The 27508-nt window shown below is 49.2% G+C and overlaps 1 protein-coding gene across 3 annotated transcripts in view; it reads left to right on the top strand.

Moving 5' to 3' along the window:
* Positions 1-27508, top strand: part of Irbp (Inverted repeat-binding protein) — a 142003-nt gene that overhangs the window by 7135 nt on the left and 107360 nt on the right. For all 3 annotated transcript variants that reach the window (XM_068348078.1, XM_068348079.1, XM_068348080.1), the window contains exon 2: positions 11606-11806. In XM_068348078.1, coding sequence (XP_068204179.1) covers positions 11624-11806 — 183 coding nt within the window. In that variant the 5' untranslated portion in view covers positions 11606-11623. The remainder of the gene's footprint in view (positions 1-11605; positions 11807-27508) is intronic.

The raw sequence follows: 27508 nt of genomic DNA, 5'->3' as shown, positions 1-27508 counted from the left end.
TGCTAATAGACACCAATCTCCACAAAGCCTTCCCATCAGACGACCGGATAGCAAGACTGAGGAGGGTGGCGGAACCCTTCCTTAGGCGAAAAGAACTCCCCGCCCAATCGTGGTTGCGTCTCTTAGGTCACCTATCCTCCCTGGCCCGTCTGGTTCTAAACAGCCGCTTCAGGATGAGATCCCTTCAATGGCGGCTCAAGTCCCGGTGGAATCAAGGATCCGATTCCCTGGACATTCTAATCCCAATAGGGTCTCTGGAACAGACGGACTTGCGGTGGTGGCTGGTCGACGAGAACCTGCGGAAGGGAGTAAGTCTTCTCGTCCTCCCCCCGGAATTGACTCTGTTTTCGGACGCGTCAAAAGAAGGGTGGGGGGCGCACGTTCTGAACCAGAGGGCCTCAGGCCTTTGGTCAGAATCAGAAAAGGGCCTACACATCAACCTGCTAGAATTGAAGGCCGTCTTTCTGGCTGTTCAGCAGTTCCAACGGTCCCTGGCGGGTCACTCCGTGGTGGTGATGAGCGACAACACCACGGTAGTGGCTTATATCAACAAGCAGGGAGGCACTTTTTCGCAACAGCTATCCCATCTTGCAGTAGAGACTCTGAGGTGGACCGAAACCCACTCGATAACACTATCAGCTCGCTTCATTCCTGGCAAGAGGAATGTGCTTGCCGACAATCTGAGCAGGGCTTCGCAGATAGTGAGTACCGAGTGTTCTTTGGATCCTCAGATAGCCAACAAAGTCCTGACTTTGTGGGGTTCCCCGACTGTGGACTTGTTCGCGACAGCCTTGAACTTCAAGCTGCCCCTATACTGCTCCCCAGTCCCGGACCCCAAGGCACTCTGGCAAGATGCTTTCCAGCAACGGTGGGACAACATCGACGTGTACGCCTTCCCACCGTTCTGTCTGATGAGAAGGGTGCTCAACAGGACCAGACTATAGGTCAACTGTTCAATGAATCTGGTAGCTCCGCTATGGCATCACGTGGAATGGTTTCCGGACCTTCTGCAGCTCCTGACGGAACTCCCGAGGGAGCTTCTACACGACACGAGCTTCTCAGACAACCCCACTCCGGTGTCCCTCACAGGGCCGTAGCTTCGCTTCGGCTTCACGCCTGGAGACTATCCAGCGTCTCCTCGCGGAGAGAGGCTTTTCGCAACAGGTTACGGAGAGAATGTCTCGGCACCTGCGAAGGTCCTCGGAGGGAGTCTACCAAGCAAAGTGGAGAGTCTTTTGTGGTTGGTGTCGTGGAAGGGGTATCTCTCCACTCGATGCCACTATTCCAGCAATAGCGGACTTCCTCGTGTATCTGCGGGAAGAAATGCGCCTTTCTGTCTCGGCAGTGAAAGGCTATCGCTCAGCCTTAAGCTTGGCCTTCAGATTGAAGGGCGTGGATATTTCTTCATCGCTAGAACTCTCTTTACTCATACGTAGCTATGAGCTTACCTGCCCCCAGTCGGAAGTGAGACCCCCTCCTTGGAACGTGGTTCGAGTCCTCAGGTCTCTTAAGAGACCTCCCTTCGAGCCATTACGCCAGGCCTCCGATCGCCACCTGTCTTGGAAGACGGCTTTCCTACTCGCCTTGGCTTCGGCCAAGCGGGTTAGTGAACTTCATGGTCTCTCGTGCGACATTGCCCATTCAAGAGGATGGGGGGAGGTAACGTTCAGGTTCGTCCCTGAGTTTGTTGCCAAGACTCAGAATCCTGGAGTGCCGGATCCTCGGTTCGACTCTTTCAGGATCGCGAGTCTCCGTTCTGTAACAAGCGACCCAGACCAGCTGCTACTATGTCCAGTGAGGTGTCTGAGGCACTACTTGAAGAGAACGGCTGCAGTCCGTCCTCATGTGCGAGCTTTGTTTGTGAGCACAGGCAGGACTAAGAGGAGGGTCACCAGGAACACCATCTCAGCTTGGATTCGAAGGGTTATCCACCATGCCCTGAATCCTGACCCTCCTCCGTCACGTCGCCCTCGGGCCCACGATGTCAGGGGTATTGTTACATCCCTGGCCTTCAAGAGAAACTTCTCTGTGACGCAGGTACTTCAAACTGGGGTCTGGAAGCGTCAAACGACCTTCACAGCCCACTACCTGCAAGACGTGACCCACAGGAGCCTCGATACGTTTTCTATCGGCCCTGTGGTGGCTGCACAACAGCTGGTCTAACCTCAGGCTCCTTTTTGGACAAGTAGCAGTAGGTTGAGGGCGTTGTTACCCGGTCTTAGTCTGCGTGAATGAAAGAGTATGTCTGACCCTTACTTCTTTCTTCATTCTCCCCTCTCTTGGGGAAGCAGCATCCTGGTCCTCGCATAGCTGACTTCGACCTCTGCAGGTAACCCATGCTTCTTTGTGCTCCTAGTATTAAGCTTAATACTGTTGCGTCTCCCATACCCTGACGAGGTGGTATTGGGAACGTCCTATCCTAGAATTCCTATCTGAAGGTCTCAAGGTCATCTTCATAGGACGAGTCACACTCTCCTCCTCACACTGCTTATGTAGGCCACTCGTTCCTAGCGATGCTAGGAACTTGTGAGGTACAGGGGCCCCCTCAATCTAGTGCTGCTCACTGAGGGATCGAGCCCCCGGGCAAGCCGAAGTCAGTAAGGCTGGGGACTTTCCACCCTTCCTAAGGGGTAAGTCACCCTCTGTAAATAGCGTGGTTTGTATTTCGGTTACGGAACAAATGACAAATTCGAAGATAATTTGTATTTTTCCTAACCATACAAACCTTAGCTATTTACACATATGTGCCCGCCATCCCTGACCCCCCAAGTCAAGTCCTACCTCTAAGTGAAGTGAAGCAAGTCACCGGTGTGTGGAGGGGGGAGGGGTAGCAAGCTACCCTTCCCCACCCCCCGCTAACTAGCGCGGGGGTAATTAACCCTCGTTAAAACTATTGGCTCGTCATTTCAGCTGCGCTAAAAGGTAAACCCTCTGTAAATAGCTAAGGTTTGTATGGTTAGGAAAAATACAAATTATCTTCGAATTTGTCATCTTTTTCAGCTTTGGGCTTCCTTGGGGCTGCAGGGTTCGCCCTCCAAGGAAGCTCTGTTTGACATGATCAAACTGGGTGCGGCCGTCAAACAATCGTCAACTTCAGCGGAGATAAATCCTCTGTCTGTGGTTGACGTTGTTGTGACGGAAACATCCTGTGGGTCTAGCCAAACGCCCGTTCCTGTGGCTGAGGTAGCTGAAGGCTCTGACTCCCCCTCTGAACATCCTTCGAGGGAGGAGCTTAGTCCCACCGTCTCTCCTGCCGGTGATTCTCCCTCTCGGGGGAGTTCACTAACAGAGACTCCTCTTCGGAGGCCCATCGATGGTCAGCCTGCTGATCCCACGGCCCCTCGTGGGCGTATAAGGCGGAAGGCTCGTCCTCCCCTTCGCCGTAGAGGCCTTCCTTCCCCCTTCAAAGGGGTTAAGAGGTGCCTCTTCGGCTCGTCGTCACCTCATTCCTCTGCGGAGGAGATGACTCGCCGTTCTCCTGTCCTGCCAGCTACCAACTTAGACCTCTCCAGCGATCCCCTTCGGAGGATGGTCGTTCTTCGGGACATTGTGACCTGTCGCCCAGACCATCTGCCTCTAAAGATCCTGATGCGTTTGACTCATCGCGCTCACCTAGGGAGACGCGCAACACGCGTCCACGGGCAGTTTCAGCACCAGCGCCCACGCGCTCACCAACGCGACCACGCGTCGCTACATCTCAGCGCGTCGCCCAAGAGGCTCCCAAGTTAGCGCATGGGCGCTCACGGCCGCATCTGATGCAATCGCGCACGACGCTCCGGTAACGCACCCTGCTCCTGCTACACGCCCCGTTCCTCTATTTAGGACAACTAAGGTTGCCCTTCAACAAACACCAGAGCGCCTTCATCCAGCGGCGCGCCCGCCGCAACCCACTCCGGTGTGACCGCATCCTGATGCGCGCCCACGAACGCCGGCGCGACCAGCGCGCCACAGGTGAGTATACCGGTCGTACCCGACCAGCGCCGCCCATCTCGCCCCCAGGTCGCTCGCGACCCTGCTCCAGCGCTAACGCGCCCTCAGCCGGTTTTCCCGGACACGCGCTCAGGCGCCCCCGTTATCTCACGCCCTTCGGGGCCGCACCAGGTCGCTGTGCGCCCGCGCGTTCGGCCCCCTCCTGCTCCAGCTCCTGATCGCCACACGCCTACGCGCTCTCGCGACCATGTTCCCGCTCCAGCTGCTGCGCTCCCACGCGCCCGCGCTGTCGCCTGCGCACCACCGCGCCATCGCTCCTGAGCACCCACCTGCGCGCCATTGCGCCCCCGCCCCCGCCCCCCGCCTACGCGGGTGCGTGCACGCAAGTTTCCAGTATCGCGCCATCCATTCACGCGCGACCCTGATCAGGGCCCGTTTTACGAGCCCCAACGCGAGCGCCGGCAGGCGGACTCTTCTTCGTCGCGTTCCCCTCCTTGCAAGCGCAGACCAGCGCGCTCGCCAGAGGAGGGGCGCTCCCCCGGACAGGTCTAGGAGTTCTTTTTCAGCCCTGCAGGCGAACCTTCGTTTGTCGACTCCTCCTAGGGATCCCTCGATCCCCTTCCCTCCAGAGGGGGTGTCTGACAGCGCGACTGTCAGACAGCAGCCCTGGTTCGGCACCCTAGTCAGAGCCCTTTTGCAGGCGATTAAGCCCGCCCTCTCTGATTCGGGTCACGAACCAGCGGCAGCTTCCTCCCCCCTGAAGAGGAAGAGAGGAGTCTCTCCTGTGGAACCTCCTCCGAGGCCTATTCTGTCTCCGCTCAGATCCTTTCGCAAGGATCCTCCTCCCCCTCAGACCTTCTCGCCCTCCCCTGCGGAGGAGGATTACCCCTCCTCAGGAGAGTCGGATGAGACGGAACACTCCCCCATCGCACCAATGGGGGAGGTTCCTCTTCTTCCTGAGAGGTCTTCTCATCCAGAGGTGGAGAAGGACCTGCCCCCTTCGCTTCTCGAGTCCTGTATCCCGCCCAAATCGTCAGCGAGGATGTCCACGTGTACCCCCAGGAAGAGCCACTGGGGACGGGAGACTTCGCTGCAAGTCCTTCGGGAAGAGAGCACCAGGAGTCAGAACACGCGTTCTGGCAAGTCCTGACCCTCATGAGGAACCTTAACGGGATCCTAGATCCTGAGGTCCCTCCTCGTGAAGGGAAGGACACGGTCCTGGACCGCGTCTACGGCACTCAGAAACCATCTAGGGCCAGTGTAGCTTTGCCCTGGTCTCAAGGGGTGAAGAGTGCCAGGAACAAGGTCGAGGGCCAGCTCTCTGAGCTTACCTCCTCCAGCAGATCGAGTGCCGGTAATAAGCTCCTCCCTCCTCCTCGAGTCCATCAGAGGAGGTACTTCAAGATCCTCGAGGAGTCTTCTCTGAGTCTTCCCTTACACCACTCTGTGGAAGAACTCACAGGGGGAGTCCCTCTTTAGAGACTCTCCAACCGGCACGTGTCCTTCTCAGCCACTGAGATCCTGAGCCAGGGGAAGGTCACCAAGTGCGCCATACAGGCGACTTTGTGGCTCGACATCTGGCTGGGGTCTCTGGGCATCCTGGTGCGGTCCGAGGACCTCTCCAAAGAAAGCACCAGGAAAGCGCTGGAAACCTTTCTTCTCTCAGGCACACGGACCATTGAGTTTCTGGCCCACCAAGTCTCGAGCTTGTGGGCCAACACGATCCTCAAGCGTCGGGACGCTGTGGCCGAGAGGTTCCATCATAAGGTACCCAGTGCGGAGTCTAGCAGGCTCAGACACACTTCCGTTCTCGGTAAGAGCCTGTTTGAGCCTAGGGACGTGGAGCTCACTGCCGAGAGGTGGAGGAAATCCAACCAGGATTCCCTCATCCACAGGGCCCTGACATTGAGGCCCTACAAGCCTCCAGCAGCCCCGTCCCGCTAAGGACACAAAGAAGACGACCACAGCAGCGAAGCCCAAGGTGTCTAAGCTCTTTCCTGCCAAGAGCAGAAGGGCAAGAAGTCCTCCAGGGGGAGGCAAAAACCCTAGAGGTACTAGCCGAGGCCGGAAGCGCTAGGGTTGGCAATCCCCCTGCATGTCCACCAGTGGGGGGATGCCTTCAGAGTTGCTCGACAAGGTGGCAGCAACTCGGGGCGGATGCCTGGACGATCTCCGTGATCTCTCTAGGTCATCGCGTCCCGTTCACAGCCTCTCTACCTCCCCTAACAGCGAACCCAGTGTCGTTGAGCTCTTTTGCCATGGGATCGGCAAAAGGGCAGGCCCTCCGGGCCGAAGTCCAGACCATGTTGGAGAAGGACACTCTCCAGGAGGTTGTAGACGGGTCCCCAGGCTTCTACAGTCGACTCTTTCTTGTGAGAAAGGCGTCTGGAGGCTGGAGCAGTCTCCCGCGCGCGACCCCGGGTATTTCCCATCGCGCGAGCGCCAGCTCGCTCCCCAGCGCGATCGCCAATACCCTTCCACGTGTGAGGCTGCAGGACAACGCGCGGTAAGGTCATGATCGCCGCAACCCCCCCCCCCCCCACAAGCGCAGAACAGTGTGCTTGCCAGTAGGGGGGAAGGTTCCAGAAAGGTCCAGGGACATTTCTTCTTTATCCTCTTTCTTTTCAGGCGAACCCCCTTATGGAAACTCCCAGGGATCCGTCGATCCCTGTCCCTCCAGAGGGAGTGTCTGACAGCGCAGCCGTCAGCCGGCAGCCCTGGTTTGGGGCTCTAATCAGAGCGGTAGCACAGGCTTTCAAGCCTGTTCTCTCTGAGTTGGGCCATAAATCCTTGGCTGCATCTACTCCCCTGAAGAGGAAGAGAGGAGTTTCGGACGCGGTGACTTCTCCGAGGACAAAGCTGTCTCCTCGTAAGTCTTCGAGGTAGGCTCCCTCCCCCCCCAGACTCTTTCTCCCTCCCCTTCGGACGAGGACTTCCCGTCCTCAGGGGAGTCACGTAAGGTGAGACGTTCCCTCATCGCACCGTTGAGGGAAACCCCACCTCGCGCTGAGAAGTCTTCTCGGGTAGGGGTGGAGAAGAGTCTACCTCTGTCGTTGTTGGAATCTTGCATCCCTCCCAGGAGGGAGTCGAAGGCCTCCAAGACTGTACCGAAGTCCTCAGGAAGACTTAGACCAGAGCCAGCCAGTCACTCAGAGAATGTCCGCGAGTCTCCCCAGGAAGAGCCTTTGGGGACAGGAGACTTTGCTGCTAGTCCTTCTGGAGGAGAGCTGCAGGAGTCGGAACATGCATTCTGGCAGGTTCTGACTCTTATGAGGACTATCAATGGGTTTGCGGACCCAGAGATTCCTCCTCGGGAGGGCAAAAACACGGTCTTAGACCGAGTTTTTGGGACTCAAAAACCCTCTAAGGCCAGTGCAGCTTTGCCCTAGTCTCAGGGGGTTAAGAGTGCCAGGGACAAGATCGCAGTCCAGCTCTCCGAGCTTGCCTCCTCCAGCCAATCCAGTGCCGGCAACAAGCTTCTCCCACCTCCTCGTGTACAGCAGAGGAGGTACTTTGAGATTGTAGAGGAGCCTTGTTTAGCTCTTCCCCTTCACCATTCATTGGAAGAGATTACCAGCGGAGTCCCTCTTGAGAGAGACTCCAACCGGCAGGTCGCGTTCTCGGCAACTGAGATCCTTAGTCAGGAGAAGGTTGCGAAGTGTGCCATGCAGGCCACTTCGTGGCTGGATATCTGGCTAGGGACCTTAGGTATCCTGTGACGTTCGGAGGATTTATCCAAAGAACGTACCAGGAAAGCTATGGAGACCTTTTTACTCTCAGGCACTCGCACGATCGAGTTTCTGGCCCACCAAGTCTCGAACTTGTGGGCAAACAAGATCCTGAAACGTCGGGATGCGGTGTCTGAGAGGTTCAACCAGAAGGTCCCTAGCACCGAGATCAGCAGGCTCAGACATTCTTCCGTTATGGGAACGAACCTGTTTGAGCCTAAGGACGTGAAGCATGCTGCTGAGAGGTGGAGGAAGTCCCACCAAGACTCCCTCTTACATAGGGCTTTGACACCTTCAGCACCCCAACAGGCACGTCCTACCAAGACCACGAAACCGACAACGGCAGCAAAGACAGTGGTGTCTAAGCCCTTACCTGCCAAGGACAGGAAAGGCAAAAAGTCCTCCAGGGGAGGGAAGAATCCTAGAGGGAGCAGCCGAGGCTGCAAACGCTAAGATTGGCAGTCCCCCTGAGTGTCCACCAGTGGGGGGATGCCTACAAAGTTGCGCAGACAGGTGGCAGTAACTCGGGGCCGATTCCTGGACGATTTCCGTAATCAGTCAGGGATACCGCGTTCCGTTCACAACATCTCTACCTCCCCTGACAACGAACCCAGTGTCATTGAGCTCCCTTGCCATGGGATCAGCAAGGGGGCAGGCCCTTCGGGCAGAAGTCCAGACCATGTTGGAGAAGGGCGCTCTCCAGGAGGTCCTCGACGGGTCTCCAGGCTTCTTCAGTCGACTCTTTCTTGTAAAGAAGGCGTCTGGAGGCTGGAGACCAGTCATCGACCTCTCGGCTCTGAACAAGTTTGTCAAGCAAACTCCGTTAAGCATGGAGACGGCAGACACGGTCAGACTTGCTGTGAGACTGCAAGACTTCATGTGTACACTGGATCTGAAGGACGCGTACTTCCAGATCCCAGTCCATCCGTCTTCAAGGAAGTACTTAAGATTCAGCCTAGACAACAAGGTTTACCAGTTCAAGGTGCTGTGTTTCGGTCTCTCCAAAGCACCACAGGTTTTCACCAGAGTGTTCACCCTAATATCGTCGTGGGCACACAGGATCGGCATCCATCTCCTCCGTTATCTGGATGACTGGCTGATCCTAGCAGACTCGGAGTCGTCCCTTTTTCGACACCGAGACAAACTTCTGGGACTTTGCCAGGATCTGGGGATCATGGTAAATCTCGAGAAGTCCTCTCTGCTTCCCACTCAAAGACTGGTTTACCTAGGCATGATTATAGACGCCAATCTCCACAGAGCCTTCCCATCAGACGACAAGATAGCAAGGCTGAGGAGGGTCGCAAGCCCTTTCCTCAGATGAGAAGAGCTTCCAGCCCAATCGTGGTTACGTCTCCTCGGTCACCTCTCATCCTTGGCTCGTCTAGTTCCCAACGGTCGCCTCAGGATGAGATCCCTTTAGTGGCGACTAAAGTCCCGGTGGAATCAAGATGCCTTCCAACAACGGTGGGACAACATCGACGTGTACGCCTTTCCCCCGTTCTGTCTGATGAGGAGGGTGCTCAACAAAACCAGAATATCGGTCAATGTTTCAATGACCCTCATAGCTCAGCTATGGCATCACGCGGAATGGTTTCCGGACCTTCTGCATCTCCTAACGGAACTTCTGAGAGAACTCCCTCCGCGACACGATCTACTCAGACAACCATGCCAACATCTTCCACAAAGCCGTAGCTTCGCTACGACTTCACGCCTGGAGACTATCCAGCATCTCCTCACTGAGAGAGGATTTTCGCAACAAGTTGCGATTAGGATGTCTGGACACCTGCGCAAGTCATCCGCATCTGTCTACCAGGCAAAGTGGAAAGTCTTCTGTGGTTGGTGTCGTGGAAGGGGTATCTCTCCACTATTCCAGCAATAGCGGAGTTTCTCGTGTATTTGCGGGAAGAAATGCGCCTTTCAGTCTCGGCGGTGAAAGGCTATTGCTCAGCCTTAAGTCTAGCCTTCAGGCTCAAAGGAGTGGACATTTATTCCTCGCTGGAACTTTCCCTACTCATACGAAGTTATGAACTTACCTGCCCTCAGTCAGAATTGAGACCACCTCCATGGAACGTGGTTAGAGTTCTCAGGTCTCTTAAGAGACCTCCCTATGAACCATTACGCCAGGCTTCAGATCGCTACCTAACTTGGAAGACGGTGTTCCTGCTAGCATTGGCTTCGACCAAGCGAGTCAGTGAACTTCATGGTCTCTCATATGACATCGCCCATTCAAGGGGATGGGGGGAGGTAACGTTCAAATTCGTCCCTGAGTTTATTGCTAAGACTCAAAATCCGGGGGTGCCGGACCCTCGGTTCGACTCCTTCCAGATTTTGAGTCTTCGTTCTGTAACAGATGACCCAGACCATCTCCTACTATGCCCAGTAAGGAGTCTGAGGCTATATCTCAAAAGAACGGCTGCAATCCGTCCCCAAGTGCAAGCATTGTTTGTAAGTACTGGGAGGACTAAGAGGAGGATCACCAAGAACACCATCTTGGCATGGATTCGTAGGGTTATCCACCTGTCCCTGAATCCAGACCCTCCTCCACTACGTCACCCTAGAGCACATGATGTCAGGGGCGTAGCTACGTCCCTGGCCTTCAAGAAAAATTTCTCAGTTACGCAGGTTCTTCAAGCTGGGGTGTGGAAGCATCAGACGACCTTCACAGCCCACTACCTGCAAGACGTGACCCACAGGAGGCTCGATACGTTTTCTATCGGCCCTGTGGTGGCTGCACAACAGCTTGTTTAAAACCTCAGGCTCCTCAGTGGACAAGTAGCAGAAGGTTGAGGGCATTGTTACCTGGTCTTAGTCTGCATGAATGAAAAGGTTTGTCTGGCCCTTATTCTTTTCTTCATCTCCCCTCTCTTGGGGAAAGCAGCATCCTGGGTTCTCTGCACAGCTGACCTCAAACCACTGCAGGTAAACTATGTTTCCTTGTGTTCCTAGTATTAAGATGATACTGTCACATCCCCATACCCTGACGAGGTGGTATTGGGAGAGTCCTAGCCTAAAAGTTTCCATCTAAAGGACTACAGGTCAACTTCCTAGGACGAGTCACACTTTATTATACCTTCACACACAGCTTGCGTAGGCCGCAGTCCTTGCGTAGCAAGGTTCTAGTGAGGTGCAGGGACTTCTTATTACTGAGTGCGAACACACTCAAATATTGAGTCCCCGGGCAAAGCCAAAAGCCAGTACTGGCATGGACTTTCCACCCTCCTCTAATGGGTGAGTCACCCCTATTAAATAGCGTGGTTTGTATGTCAGTTATGGAACAAATGACAAATTCGTAGATAATTTGTATTTTTCCTAACTATACAAACCTTAGTTATTTAATCAAACTTGCCCGCCAGCCCTATCCCCTTGAAGTCCTACCTCTAAGCAAAGTGAGCTCAAGCACAGGTGTGTGAGAGGGGGGTAGCATGCTACCCTCCCTACCCCCCGCTAACTAGCGGTGGGGTAGTAAACCCTCGCTAAAATTCTAATAGCTCGTCATTTCAGCTACGCCGAAAGTAATAACCCCTATTAAATAGCTAAGGTTTGTATAGTTAGGAAAAATACAAATTATCTACGAATTTGTCATTTTTTCCTAAATATGCAAACCTGAGTTCTTTATTCATACTTGTCCTGTCATGGTCTATCCCTAGAAGTCCTGTCTGTAGTTAAAAATGAGGGATCTCACTGGGTGAGTGTGTCAGTGGGGTTGATCAGTCTACCCCTCACTACCTTTGTTAACTAGTGGAGGGGTCATTGACACCTCACACAAGTATATGGCTAGATTCCAGCAACGCTGAAAACATTATCCATAGTAAAGAACTCAGGTTTGTATAGTTAGGAAAAATACAAATTACTTCTAAATTTACCATATTCCTTTCAAATTTATGACATTTATTTTTCCTCATAAATATGTTAATCAATTGTTTATACTTGGCTTTTGATCCTTTTAGGAAGACAAGATATTCAAGATGACTGAATTTGAGTATGATGCAGATGACAATTTGGGAGAGGATGATGAGGAGGGAGGGTCCTGGACATTTGGAGGACGAACAGCAAGTGTATTTCTCATTGATGCATCACCAGCAATGTTTGACTCACAATCTAATGATGAAGGAGATGATAATGATCCGCCATTCCAGAAGGCCATTAAGGTATGAATAAAATTTAGAGTGGTACTTTTGTAGATTTAAAAAGAAGGTTCTATGATTGGCATGCAAGGGGCCTATAATATCCAACAGTGCAGAATACATACATTATTCCAACACAAGTACAAACCATCATCCTTTATTATAGGAGAAGGGATAACAGCGAAGCTGAACACGGTAGTTAGAACTTTAGCGAGGTGTAAACTACTGGCAGTTAGTTTATCTGTTGATGGCAGGAAGGTAGCCGCCTCCCCTCCATCTCACTTTAACCTCACTTGGATTCCAGCCGTCAGACAAGACATTTGTGTTATCTCTGCTTGGAAAACTTTGGCAGTTTCTGCTTTGAACTTTTTCATCATATCTTGTTTTTCCAGCTTATTTGTTAGTGTGTTTGTCTTCCCCTCTACTCGTCATGCAGATATGGGGCGAATTGCTGCGCAGGACTTATGGCATTGTGGCACCTTGATGACTAGCATAGAGGTAGATAGATCCTTACAGGTTTTATTAGACTTGCAGTGGCCACATGTGTTCCGAGGTCTCTCCATGCAGTGAGAGTAGAGGGTGGCCGTCCTCTCAGTGGGTGTTGTTTGGCAGGAGGAAAATAAAGAAGTCCAAGAAGGATTCTTCGCTTTCTGGGTTGTTTTTGAAGTCGAAGATCTCCAGGGCCACTTTTTCTTCCCCCAGAACTCTCCCTTTTGAATCTAATCTTGTGGCTTCCTACGGAGGGCACTCGAGTAAAAGTGATGGTCATTTAATGCTTGGAGAAGCCAAAGGGCAAGGAGGGCTTGCCGTTTCCCCTGGCAAAACGGCAACACCTCCTCCCAAGGGGGACTTGCCTTCTTTTGTCTTTATAGAGAGCTGAAGCCTTAAGAGTGTTATGGCCTTTTTAAGGCATTCAGGACTCACTTTCGGAGGAGAAGTTCCTGCAGTTCCTAGAAGAGAAATATTGCCCCAGTGATGTCTTCTCAGCAGCAGGCACCCTTGCAGGACTGGCCCCTTGAGAGTCCTCTCCTCGCCTTCTTCCCTGTCAGAAGTTCATCGTCTTTCGAGGTCTTCCTCGTTAAATCATCGTAGTTCTTTGGAGCCATCTGTCCAGTCTGTTCCTTAGCCTCGGCATAATCTCTCCCCTGTAGGGAGATAACAGACTGCTCTCTTGTAGGCAGTCACCTTCTACTAGACTTTTGTCAGCCAAACTTTTGCCTGATAGATCTTCTAGACGCAGTCCAGCGCTTCTTCTCGCACTTCATGCAAGAGGCGCTCTCCCCCTTTTAGCTCTAAAGGAGTTTTGAAGAGGGCTGAGTCACACTTCTGTAACGCCTGCTCTAGCTAATTGTCAAAGATCGTCTTGCTCGCTAGCGCCTGCCAAATGCTCTTCTTCTTCATCGGCGTCTCCTTGTAGATAGTGCAAGTGCTTCAGATCTTCCCCATGGGAAGTCCTCGCCTCGCGGGAAAAGAGATTGTCACTGCGCTCACAGGCACTCCTAGTGTAGGGAATGGTCTCATTTGTAGTGGGCTGGGTTCCCAAAGAAGAGGAAGAGGTTGTTCCCTGTCTCCACGAGACTATCTTCCTCTTCCACAAGCACAACAATCTCCACAAGACCAAACTCCATGAAACAAAGATCTACAAGACGAAGGTCCACGATCATGATGACGGTCACGCAAATGATCATATAGGTGCCCACTATCGCAATCACCTCTGAGCTTATATCCACATGCACGATTGTCCCTTAGAACATGATCTAGATCTTGTTTAAGTTCCTGGTCTCCACCATGAACATGATCTCTAAAACATGTACAATCACCCTACACATATGATCATCACCTCTCTCTTCATTCTCTTGATCACCTACACTTGCACAAGAACCTGCACACTCACGAAAATCTCCATGCCCAAAAATACCTCCGTAATCATGATAATCATGAGAACCTTCACATGCACAGGAAACGACATACGTTCGATCACCTCGTATTAAACATCTGCGATCCCTGACAACTGATTGTTTAACCGACAGCAGATCATTAGGTTCACAATCACCAAAGGCTAAGACTCCTCACTTCCAGTCACACAAGATGCAATGCTCCCGATCCCCTTTACAATCTGGTACGGAAAGATCAGTCTCACGAAAGATCCGAAGACTGGTTTGCTTCGCAGAAAGACTACTAGCCTTAAATAACCTTCTTAGAAGTCTAATAATGGGAATCCTAAAAGTGAGAGTAAGCCTGATCCCTTGGGTCCCTTGATACCTGATTCACTCATTGTCCAGTCACCTATTCCTTCACTGTCTCATCGCAAACGGGACCAATGAGACCGTCCAACTCATGGAGACCAATCTGACTCTGGATTTATCTTCGGGTTTTGACCAGTCAGTTTAGTAACCCTTCCAAGCAGAGAGATCACGCCTTCCGATGAGAGTCACTGAAACTTTACTTTAAAAAAAAATAGAACAGGTAAAATAGTCTCTGGGGGATAGCTCTCGACCGCGAAGAGTGTAAAGAGTCTTCATGCAGGAGAAGTTCCCACAAGAGGTCCTCTTCATCTAAGGATGGACACTCCGAGAACGATTCCTTGGACCATTTAGTGCCTCACACTCCCTCTCACCCTTCATAGCTTAGAACACAGTACTGCTCTGACATCAAAGGGCAAGAGAGGTAAATGCAGCTCGACCTCAGATCAGTGATCATGTCATCTTTTGTTGCTGAGTACCAACGCAGCTTTGGTCTCGTCTAGTTAAGAGTCATTTTAAAGGGAAGGAAGATTTCTTGGTAATTCTAGTCAAGTCCTCCCTTCAAGGGTGAGGTGAGATTTCTCGGGATGGGGACTACCCATCTGTTTCCAATTCAGGTCAACTGCTGGGAAGACTGAAAACTCTGAGACAAAATCCACCTTCCTTAAGGTCCTATCCCATATTAGGGTACATAATGACCTCTGAGAGGCCTCCATGGAACCAGTCATGGGTGGGATGATGGCTATTGACCGACACTTTGGCATTCCTCAAGGGTCAAAACCTGCCCTTTAGCTTCTGTGGTCTGTTCTTGCATGGGGAGCCATGTTCAGGGTGAAGAATGCATTCCACTTGCGGTACTCCACTAAGATCTTGGCCTCGATCCCTTTCTCAACAGTGTAGATTTTATGTACCGAAAGAGGCAGTGCCATTTCCTCTTTCGATAGATCCAGCAACAGCAGCACTGACGACCAATACCACATACATACATATACCAAGGCACTTCTCCCAATTTTGGGGGATCGCCGACATCAACAAATGAAAAAAAAAAAAAATAATAAAAATAATAAAAGGGGACCTCTCCTCTCTACGTTCCTCCCAGCCTGACAAGGGACTCAACCGAGTTCAGCTGGTACTGCTAGGGTGCCACAGCCCACCCTCCCCCGTTATCCACCACAGATGAAGCTTCATAACGCTGAATCCCCTACTGCTGCTACCTCCGCTGTCATCTAAGGCACCGGAGGAAGCAGCAGGGCCTACCGGAACGGCGTCACAATCGCTCGCCATTCATTCCTATTCCTAGCACGCTCTCTCACATCTATCCTCCTATCACCCAGAGCTTTCTTCACTCCATTTATCCACCCAAACCTTGGCCTTCCTCTTGTACTTCTCCCATCAACTATTGCATTCATCACCTTCTTTAGCAGACAGCCATTTTCCATTCTCTCAACATAGCCAAACCACCTCAACACATTCATATCCACTCTAGCTGCTAACTCATTTCTTACACCCGTTCTCACCCTCACCACTTCGTTCCTAACCCTATCTACTCGAGATACACCAGTCATACTCCTTAGACACTTCATCTTAAACACATTCAATTTCTCTCTCTCCGTCACTTTCATTCCCCACAACTCCGATCCATACATCACAGTTGGTACAATCACTTTCTCATATAGAACTCTACAATCATGCCCAACCCTCTATTTTTTACTACTCCCTTAACTGCCCCCAACACTTTGCAACCTTCATTCACTCTCTGACGTACATCTGCTTCCACTCCACCATTTTCTGCAACAACAGACCCCAAGTACTTAAACTGATCCACCTCCTCAAGTAACTCTCCATTCAACATGACATTCAACCTTGCACCACCTTCCCTTCTCGTACATCTCATAACCTTACTCTTACCCACATTAACTCTCAACTTCCTTCTCTCACACACCCTTCCAAACTCTGTCACTAATCGGCCAAGCTTTTCTTCCGTGTTTGCAACCAGTACAGTATCATCCGCAAACAACAACTGATTTACCTCTCATTCATGGTCATTCTCGTCTACCAGTTTTAATCTTCATCCAAGCACTCTAGCATTTACCTCTCTCACCACTCCATCAACATACAAGTTAAACAACCACGGCGCCATCGCACATCCCTGTCTCAGCCCCACTCTCACCGGAAACCAATCGCTCACTTCATTTCCTATCCTAACACATGCTTTAATACCTTTGTAGAAACTTTTCACTGCTTGCAACAACCTTCCACCAACTCCATATAACCTCGTCACATTCCACATTGCTTCCCTATCAACTTTATCATACGCTTTCTCCAGATCCATAAATGCAACATACACCTCCTTACCTTTTGCTAATTATTTCTCACATATCTGCCTAACTGTAAAAATCTGATTCATACAACCCCTACCTCTTCTAAAACCACCCTGTACTTCTAAGATTGCATTCTCTGTTTTATCCTTAATCCTATTAATCAGTACTCTACCATACACTTTTCCAACTACACTCAACAAACTAATACCTCTTGAATTGCAACACTCATGCACATCTCCCTTACCCTTATATAGTGGTACAATACATGCACAAACCCAATCTACTGGTACCATTGATAACACAAAACACATATTAAACAATCTCACCAACCATTCAAGTACAGTCACACCCCCTTCCTTCAACATCTCAGCTCTCACACCATCCATACCCGATGCTTTTCCTACTCTCGTTTCATCTAGTGCTCTCCTCACTTCCTCTATTGTAATCTCTCTCTCATTCTCATCTCCCATCACCGGCACCTCAACACCTGCAACAGCAATTATATCTGCCTCCCTATTATCCTCAACATTCAGTAAACTTTCAAAATATTCCGCCCACCTTTTCCTTGCCTCCTCTCCTTTTAACAACCTTCCATTTCCATCTTTCACTGTTTCTTCAATTCTTGAGCCAGCCTTCCTTACTCTCTTCACTTCTTTCCAAAACTTCTTCTTATTCTCTTCATGTGAATAACCCAATCCCTGACCCCACCTCAGGTCAGCTGCCCTCTTTGCCTCACGTACCTTGCGCTTTACTTCCACATTTTTCTCTCTATATTTTTCATACTTCTCTATACTATTATTCTGCAGCCATTCTTCAAAAGCCCTCTTTTTCTCTTCCACTTTTACCTTCACTCCTTCATTCCACCATTCACTGCCCTTCCTGATGCTGCCTCCAACAACCTTCTTGCCACACACATCACTTGCAATCCCAACAAAATTTTCTTTTACTAACTTCCACTCCTCCTCTAAATTACCAGTTTCTCTTACTTTCACTTTGTCATATGCCATTTTCAACCTTTCCTGATATTTACTTTTTACCCCAGGTTTTATTAGCTCCTCAACCCTCACTAGCTCCCTTTTACATCCACCTACTCTATTCCCCCACTCTTTCGCTACAACTAATTTTCCTTCCACCAAAAAATGATCAGACATACCGTTAGCCATACCCCTAAGCACGTGCACGTCTTTCAATCTTCCAATACCACTGTAGACAAACTCAAGTACAAGGGCACCTCGTTCTCGGCTTCATAGTCTGTGGCTTCGGAAGCTGTGCTTTTGGCCAGCTTGTAGGCTACAAGCTGATTAGACCTTGGGTCAAGAGTAGTAACTACTCCACTTTTTATCAAGACTCCAATTCTGAGACAGAGGAATTACACTGACCTCGGTCAGTCAAGGTCTTTCCATTAGATGATCACATCAATAGACTGAGGGAGGTGGTGCATCCATTCCTGATTGTTCAACAATTTCTATGACATCACTTGTTGCTGGAAGAGCTCGTGCCCCAGAGATGGCCTCAGTGGTGTCTAAAGCGAGAGTGGCTAGCAGTGTCCTAGCACTGCCAGTTGAGTTTTATAGGACACTCAGTTGCATTGATGAGCAACAACACGACTTTAATTGCTCATGTCAACAAGCCAGGAAGAACCGTATCTCATCCTTCTGCAAGTTGGTGAAGCAGGTAAACACTTGTGTGTTCTACAGCGCAGTTGAGCTATCAGCAAGGTACATCTCTGGTAAGAAGAATGTACTTCTAGTAGAATGTCTCAGCCACCATGAGCAGGCATTAAGAGTAGAACCCAGCTGAACAAGAAGCTCCCAGTGTTATTCTCTCAAGTCTCAGACCCGTCGGTGATGAAGGATGCTTTCCAACATCCCGGGGACAACTTGTACACATGCATCTAATCTCCCATCTGCCTGCTACATCAGGTAATCAACAGGCTGTTGACAACCCCAAATGTCTGGTTAATCCTAGTGGCCCCATGAGTGACCACAAGCCGTATGGTTTCCAGATCTGCTGATACTCCCCTTTTGGGTACTGGTAGATTTACCCCAATGGCCCAACCAACCTGCAAAGGTACCACAACTAAGTGCCTTACCTGTTACTTCAGAGTTGGAGACTATCCAACATCTCCTCTGATTGATATTCCTTTTCACAGGACACTGGACATGAGAAATCTGTGTAGATCTTCTGCAGCTGTCTGCCTGGGGAAAGTGAACCATCTTCTGCGATTGCTGTTGAAGATGGGGTAATTTTCCAGTTGGAGCCTCTCCTTGAACCAAGTTTTCAGATGGAAGGGCTTGGACTTTCCCTCTTTGTTTAAATTGTCCGTGCTTATGAGGAGCTTCTAGCAATTATCCACGTAAAGAATGCTTAACCCCTAGCTTGGGATGTCAAAAGAGTTCTCAGCCCCCATGAATACCACTCGCCTTAGGAACCTTGAAGGAGAACTTTGTATATGGATTTTACATTCAAGACACTTAATTTTTGTCCCAGCCTCAGCAAAATGGGTAGGAAAAATCCATGTCGCATCATAGTCTTCAGTCATTCCGAGGGATGGAAGGTTTCAGTATCCTTTGTTCCAGATTTTGTGGTAAAGACCAAAAACTCTAGTGTCCATGACCAAAGGTTTTAGTCTTGCATCTACTCTCTTAAAAATGCGATTAGCAATTTGAGTGACCTACTTCTTCCTTCTGTGAGGACTCTTAAGATGCTACCTCAAGAGAACCCAGCACTTCAAACCCAGAACTTCAGACCAGAGCACCAGAGGTTGCTCCTCAGTACTGGTGGGGTGTAAAATCCGATCTCCAAGAATGCCATCTTGTTTTGGCTTTGGGAGACCATTAGCTGCATATGTACCTCTTCTGGAGAACCCGCAAGCAGACCATCAGCAGTGCATGCCCATAAAGTCAGGAGTATTGGCTCCACCCTAACTTTCAGAAAGAATCTGTTCATAATGCAAATGCTCTAGGCAGTGGTTGGGGAGTACCAGACACCCTTCACCTCCCACTACCTAAGGGGGTGTACCCATAAGTCCCTGGGACCAGTGGTAGTTGCTCGCAGCTTCTATAGCATGCCTAGCCCCCTCACTGGACAAAAAGCATCTCGTCTTAGATAGGAGTTGTGACCTAAGTCTAAGAATGAAAGGTAAAAATAGATAGCCTTTTCAATTTCTTCTCATGGAGTAATATAGCCGTACCGCTATGGAGCTGGACCGGACTACCTTTTCTTTACAATAGGTTTTGTATTGAACTCACATTTACTACCCATTCATTTGGACACCCTTATACTGATGGATGCCTAGCTTAACACTTGTAACATGTTCATGCTCAGGTAGTTAGGACGTAGATAGGAGTCATGACTTTCGCTTCCTTACAGAACCAAAGTACATTGACACTTCCCTGGCCAGTAAACAAGCCAGTTTTGTTATAGTTATTTCCACCCTCCTAAGGATAAGTCTCTTATTAAAGGTTGAAGGTATGTGTTATGTATAGGAACAAATATAATTTTAAAAAAATTAATTTATATTTGTTCCATCACTAAATGGGGGTCTACCCTTAAATCTGCACTATTAGGTGTAGATGCAACAGTTCCTCCTTTACTTAAACCAGATGGCTCAGTCACTCACTGTCCAAAGGAAAAGGCAACCCTTTTGGCTGATGTTTCTGACAGTAAACAGAGTAATGAAAAACTTGAACTAACTCATTCCTGTTTTCCTGAGGCTAAACTAACTAGTTTAGCTTTTCGATTTCGTGAGATTAAAGCTCTGTTGATGGACCTTGATGCTTATGGAGGTGTAGACTCAAATGGTACTTTTCCTTTGTTTTTTATAAAGACAGCAGATTTCTTAGCTCCAAAGTTATCTGTTATTTTGCGCAAGTTAGCAAGAAGAGGAGCTTTTAGCACTTGTTGGAGAATTGGTAATGTTACTCCTCTATGTAAATGTGTTTGTGGTAGCTCAAGTCCCACTGATTACCGCCCAATTTCCATAACTCCCATATTATCTAAAGTTTTTGAACATCTGGCAAAACGTCTTAATAGGTTTGCTGAAGGTAATCATCTACTCCCTAGTTTGCAATTTGTTTTTTGTAAAGGCCTTGGAGCATGTGATGCCCTTCTTACAATCTCCAATGCTGTACAGAAATCCCTTGATTGTGGTCAGGAAGTTCGTATGATTGGCCTTGATTTTAGTGCTGCCTTTGACCGTGATAATCATGAGGCCCTTGTTTTCAAACTCAAACAGTTGGGAGTGGGTAGGTCGTTTCTTAGTATTATTACAGTATTTATTTTTTAAGTAATAGATCTCAAAGAGTAGTTGTTGATGGGCACCATAGTGAGTATAGGAATGTGATATCCAGTGTTCCACAGGGTAGTGTTCTTGGCCCATTACTTTTCATACTATATACACATGACATGTGGTTTGGCCTAGAAAACAAGCTTATTGCATATGCAGATGATGCTACTCTCTTTGCATCAATTCCATCCCCTGAATGTAAATCTGTGGTTGGTGAATCCCTTAATAGAGATTTAGCTAAAATTAGTGCATGGTGCAAATTATGGGGTATGAAGTTGAATCCTAACAAAACTCAAAGTATGATTGTAATTAGGTCAAGGACGGTGGGTCCTCAACATCCGTATCTCAGTATTGATAATGTTTCTTTAAATTTTTTTGACTCTTTTAAAATTTTAGGTGTGAATCTTGACAGCAAATTTACTTTTGGGAAACACATTAGGTCTGTGTCTTCTTCAATTGCACAAAAAATAGGCTTATTGAGAAAGTCTTACAGGATTTTCAGTGATCAATCTATTCTGAAGAAGTGTTTTAATTCTTTCATTCTACCTTGTTTTGAGTATTGTTCTCCTGTCTGGTGTTCAGCTGCTGATTCTCATCTTAATTTGTTGGACAGAAACTTACGGTCTATTAAATTTCTTATTCCTGATCTAGATATTAATCTTTGGCACCGTCGCTCAATTAGTTCATTATGCATGTTGCATAAGATTTTTCATAACTCTGACCATCCTTTACATTCAGATCTCCCTGAACAATTCTATCCTGTTCGTAATACTAGGCAGGCAGTTAATTCTAATAGCCAGGCCTTCTCCATCATGAGGCTCAATACTACACAGTATTCTAGAAGTTTTATTCCAGCTGTTACCAAGTTGTGGAATGATCTTCCTAATCGGGTAGTTGATTTATTAGAACTTCAAAAGTTCAAAGTTGGAGCAAATGTTTTTATGTTGACCAGGCTGACATGAGTCTTCCCAGTGGGAGAGGTTTAGGTGGCTAAGGAAGAAGTCTAGGAGCAACTCAAGGGCGAAGAGACCTGGGACGTCTTTTGCCACCCCCCGAACTCTGCGAAGCTTCTCGTTCCGACTTCCGAGGGCCGGATGAGTATAGCCACCTTGGGGTACCGGGGACACTGTTGCTTCCCTTAGAGAGGTAACTTCGCCCCCACCCTCCAGCGAGTCATTGAGTGTGGCTGGGCCTCCTTCCAAGGAAGTCCTCCTTCAACTCCTGCAGCATGGTGCTCAAAGGGATCCTGTTCCTACTGCCCCTGTTGTTGTTGTGTTGCCTGTAGATGCGCTGGCTGTTTGCGAGGGCCATTTCTCGTCATCTGCTGCCATTGTAGTTTGTGGCCTTCGCGGCCGTTCGCCCACTCTTCGACGACGAGTCTTCCCACCTTCCGCGGACTTCATCGTCTTCCGGAGAACGTAGCCCTCTATGAGTGTCATCCGGCAAGTAGCGCTCCTGTTCGTGAGATCGGCGATCTACTCGTTCTCCTGTTCCGGATCGGTCTCCTCGGGATCGTTACTCGCCGGCGCGTGATTGTCAACCTACATCGCATGATCATCACTCGCTGGCACATGGCCGATGTTCTTCTGACCATCCTCCCGCTCGCTGATCTTCAGGATGAGACCTTTTAACTCGTCGTTCGCCATCTCATCACTCCAGAAGATTTCTTGCGTGCAGATCTTCTATGCTAGGCTCTCCTGCTCATTGATCGCCATCGCCATCACACCGATCGTCGACGCGATGCTCACCTGCGCGTCATTCATCTCTTCAACACATTGATCGTCATCCTTTGACGTGAGGATTGTCATCTCGCCGATTGCTTTATGGCAGATCCCCCACGCAACCTTCCTACGCGTTGCTCGCCATTGCGGCACTCCTACGCGTCATCGTTCCAGATGATCTATGCGTCACTCGCCAATGCATCATTTGCTGACATGCCACGTGTCTTCCTAAGCTTCGTGATCCAGGCACTCGCTAACGTGTCGTTCCCCGACACGACTTCCAGAACTTCGCCTTCTCGATGCTTACCGACACCGCGCATCTTCTAGAGCTTGACCTTCTAGAAGAGGATCTCCATCTCGACGTTTGCCAACGCGTCACTTGTCATCGCGACTCTCACCTTCCTGCTGTTTTCCTGTCCTCAGATCACCTTCTTGCTGGTTTCCAGCGCGTGATCGTAATTCGCCCTCTCATCGAAGGTTCCCAGGGGCGTCTTTAACTCATGAATCGCACATGTTTGTTCATGAATCACTCACTCCTACACATGAATTAGATATTCCACGCGGGATTTCTTCCTCTCGCAAACTTTTCACAAGCATTTGCTCAGTGGGGAGTGTCCTCAAGGACTCTTGACGTCAGGGCCGACTAATGTACGACCCATTTCCTTTATGGAAGGCTTTGCACATCCTTCAAATAGGTACGCCAACATACCTCTTTCTCCTGACCGTCTTTTAAGCCCGTCTAAGGAAAACCAGATGAGGCCTGTTCGTCTTCCATCTCCTCCACAGTTCCAGGTTCTAAGGCTTCTCCCAGCGAGCAAGAGCTCTCCACTTCCCGTCCTCTCCAAGGACACCCCAGACATGTCATCTGTGGGAGAACAGCCGTCGTGGTTCTACAAGCTTATCAATGGAGTTTGCTTTGGTAGATTCTCCCAACACGCAACCTTCACCTCAAGAGCAAGTGCCAGATCGGCAAGAGCTTAAGCAGAGGCCTGTGGTTACCTCTACCCCAGTGATCCCTTTGGAGAAGACAGTTTCCTTCTCCTCTTCCTGTTTTTCCCACTGATCCCATGAAGAGACCTGCTCCAGCTAAGGACCATGTTCCACCGTCGCCTCTCCCTCCCATCAGGAGACCCAGGGGAGGCACAAGGGGTGCCCCAGTATTGACACCGGACTTCAATACCCTGGAATCAACACCGATCATCATGGCGAAACAGAGGAGGAAGATGCTGAAGCATACTCCTCCATATGCGGACATCCTTCAACCTGGGGTGAGTAGAGATATTGGCTCTCTGCATGAGATCTCACACATGCCCTGTTTCATGCCTTTTCCCATTGAGGTAGTTCCCCCTGAACCGCGGCCTCCCTTCAGACCACTCCCGGAGAAATTGGAACCTCACGCAAGAGAAATTCAGGCCACTTAGGGAGCGGCAGGCACCCTTCATACTGTCTTTGTAGAGGAATATATGCCATGCCGTAAGGAGCTTAAGAACACGAAGACTATCCCGAAGAACTCAGGGCATGTGAGGCCTTCTTGAAGAGAGGGCCAGAGGTTCACCTGTGGCGATTTCCCCGCAAGATGTCCCTCCTGTTGACGACCTTGACCCACCCCCATGCCTCTATGGGTGAAAGCTTGGAGGTGGATAACATCTTGGAATCGGATGAAGGCAATTTCCCTAGACCTGCCAATCCAAAGTTCCAGTCAGAAGAAGAGCGACGAGAGTGAATCTGCCTTTTGACAAGTTCTTGCTTGCGTGACGGCTATCACTAGGTTTTCTAACTTGGGTAGGACCTCGTGAGGGCAGGGACACGGTCCTGGACCATATCTTTGGTACCCAGAGACCCCCTAAGACCAATTCAGTCATGCTCTGGTCAAAGGGATTGTCTGCAAACTGGGAAGAAGGCTTCTTCTGCCTCCTTTTGTCCAACAGAGGAGGCACCATGAGATTGAAGATGAACATGATCCAGCTTTGATATTAGATCCTCCTCCGGAGTCTCTCTTGAGAGGAATCCCCATTGAGAGACTTGCTGGGCTTCCAGGCACCTTCTTTGCCTCGCAACTAATTAACATAGAAAAGGTAATGAAGTATGCCATGCAGGTTGCTTCATGACTGGATCTGTTATTGGACTCAGTGGGCCACCTTGTACGGACTGAGGACTGGTCCAAGGAAAGTACAAGGAAGTCCATGGAAACTTTTCTCTTATCCGGTACTCGTACCTTGGAGTTCCTTTCCCACCAGGTAGTCAATCTGTGAGCTAATGCGATCCTCAAGAGACGGAACATGATAATTGAAAGGTTCTATAGGCAACCTCCTAGAGGTGAGGTGTTCAAGCTCAGGAACTAGACTCTGGAAGGAACCTCTCTTTTCAACCCAGACGATGTCTAGAGGGCGGCTAAATGATGGAGAAAATCCACCAAGGATTCTCTCCATCAGAAGGCTTTGACTACCAAGTCCCCCCAAGAAACAGTCGCAGTCCAACAAACCCTCGATCAGTAGGACAGCAGGCTCCTCCAAAAATGTGTCACGGCAGCCCTTTCCTGCCAAAGATCTAAAGGGCTCCAAACCCTCCAGAGGAGAGAAAACAAAGGTGGAGGCCACAACCACTTTGCCCCTATCAGTGTGCTTTATTCCAGGCAAGAGGAATCAGCTCGCCGAAAATCAGAGTAGAGTGACTCAGATAATGGGCTCTGAATGAATGGTCTTTGAATCATCTGATAGCCAACAAAGTCCTGACTTTGTGCGGTTCCCAACTGTGGACCTGTTTGTGACATCCCCGAACTTCAGGATGCCGCTTTACTGTTCCCCAGTCCTGGACCCTCAGGCTTTCTCAGGCATTCCAATAATGGTGGGACAACATTGATATGTACGCATTTCCCCGTTCTGTCTGATGAGAAGGTTGCTAAACGAGACCGGAGCATCCAACAACCTATGCATGATACTCTCAGCTCTGCTATGGCATCATGCTGAATGGGTTTCGGACCTTCTGCAGCTCCTGATAGAGCTACCAAGGGAACTCTCTCCACAACAAAATCTACTCAGACAACCACACGTGAAGATCTTCCACAAAGTAGTAGCTTCCCTACGGCTTCACGCCTGGAAACTACTGTATCCAGTATTTCTTCTCTCAGAGAGGCTTCTCAGGAGTTGCGAAAAGGATGTCCGTATACCTCCAAAGATCCTCTGCTTCAGTCTACCAGGCAAAGTGGACAATCTTCAATGGATGGTGTTGTGGAAGGGCTATCCATCCCCTTGATGCAACTATTCCAACAATAGCGGAGTTCCTTGTATACCTTGGGGATTAAAAGCGCCTCTCGGTCTTGGCTGGGAAAGGCTGTTGCTCAGCCTTGAGCATGGTTTTTATGCTGAAATGAATCGATCTTTCCTCTTCGTTGGAGTTATCTCTCTTCATACGAAGCTTTGAGATCACTTGCCCCCATTCGGAAGTTAGAACTCCTTGGAACATGATTCGCGTTTTTCAGTTCCTGAAGGGTGCTCCTTACGAAATATCACACCATGCAACAGATTGTCTTCTTACTTTGAAGTCAGTGTTCCTAATCGCCTTAGCTTCGGCAAAGACAGTTATTGAACTTCATGCTGTATCCTACGACATCTTCCATTCAAGGGGAGGTGGGTAGGTGACACTCGGCTTCGTCCCTGAGTTTATTGTAAAGACTCAAAATCCTTCGGTCACAGATCCTAGATTCAAGGCTTTTCAGATCGCTGGTCTTCGTTTTGTAACCAATAATCCAGATCAACTTCTACTCTGCCCATTTTGGAGTTTAAGATATTATCTTAAACGCACTGCAGAAGCTCTTCTCTGTGTGCCAGCGCCTTTTGTTAGCACAGGGAGTGTCAAAAGGAGGGTCACAAAGAATACCATTTTAGTCTAGATTTGCAGGGTCATTGACCATGCAATGAATCTTGACCCTCCTCCTCGACGTCAGGGGCATAAGCACGTCTTGAGCGTTTAAACGCAACTACTCTGTGACGCAGGTGTTGCCAGCGGGTGTGTGGAAGCTCCAGATGACTTTCACCGCCCACTATCTGCGAGATGTGACTCATAGGAACATGGATACCTTTGACATTGGTCCTGTGGTGACTGCACAACAGGTGGTTTGAAATACCTCAGGCTCCTTGCTGGACAAATAGCATGTGGTCGAGGGTATTGGTCATCCCATTAGGTTGGCCAGGGCACCATCCACCCATTGAGATACTACCACTAGAGAGTAATGGGGTCTTTTGATTGGCCAGACCAGTACTACATTGGATCCTTCTCTCTGGTTACGGGTCACTTTCCCCTTGCCTACACACACCCACTGAATAGTCTGGCTTATTCTTTATATATTCTCCTCTCCTCATACACCTGGCAACACAGATTACCAAACAATTCTTCTTCACTCAAGGGGTTACTACACTGTAATTGGTCAGTGGCTACTTTCCTCTTGGTAAGGGTAGAAGAGACTCTTTAGCTGTGGTAAGCAGGTCTTCTAGGAGAAGGACACTCCAAAATCAAACCATTGTTCTCTAGTCTTTGGTAGTGCTATAGCCTCTGTACCATTGTCTTCCACTGTTTTGGGTTAGAGTTCTCTTGCTTGAGGGTACAATCAGGCACACTATTCTATCTAATTTCTCTTCCTCTTGTTTTGTTAAAGTTTTTATAGTTTATATAGGAGATATTTATTTTAATGTTACTTTTCAGAAAATATTTTTTCTTTTTTTCCTTTCCTCACTGGGCTATTTTCCCTGTTGGAGCCCCTGGGCTTATAGCATTCTGCTCTTCCAACTAGGGTTGTAGCTTAGCAAGTAATAGTAATAATAATAATGAAAATAATAATAATAATAATAATGATAGTCTGTATGAATGATAGGAATGACTGGCTTTTTTCTTTTCTTTCTTTCTCCCCTCTCTTGGGGAACACCACCGTGGGTTCTCTGGAATCTGGCCTTATCTGTCTGCGGGTAATAACCATTTCCCTTGTGAAACCTTGTAAAGTCTTCATACCCCCTGTAAGGTGGGTATTGGGAACATCTGTTTGAATATTTATTCCTATTTAAAAACTCAGAATATTCTTACTTAGACAGTCACATTGCTAGTATTCTCACAATGCACTGGTTGCTCAGGCCGCCACAAGCACATTGTACAATGTCTCCTTT

The sequence above is a fragment of the Palaemon carinicauda genome, chromosome 24 (assembly GCF_036898095.1).
Source record: "Palaemon carinicauda isolate YSFRI2023 chromosome 24, ASM3689809v2, whole genome shotgun sequence".
In the NCBI taxonomy this organism is placed as follows: domain Eukaryota; kingdom Metazoa; phylum Arthropoda; class Malacostraca; order Decapoda; family Palaemonidae; genus Palaemon; species Palaemon carinicauda.
Note: the sequence above shows the minus strand (reverse complement) of the source record. Positions and strands in the feature narration are given on the sequence as shown.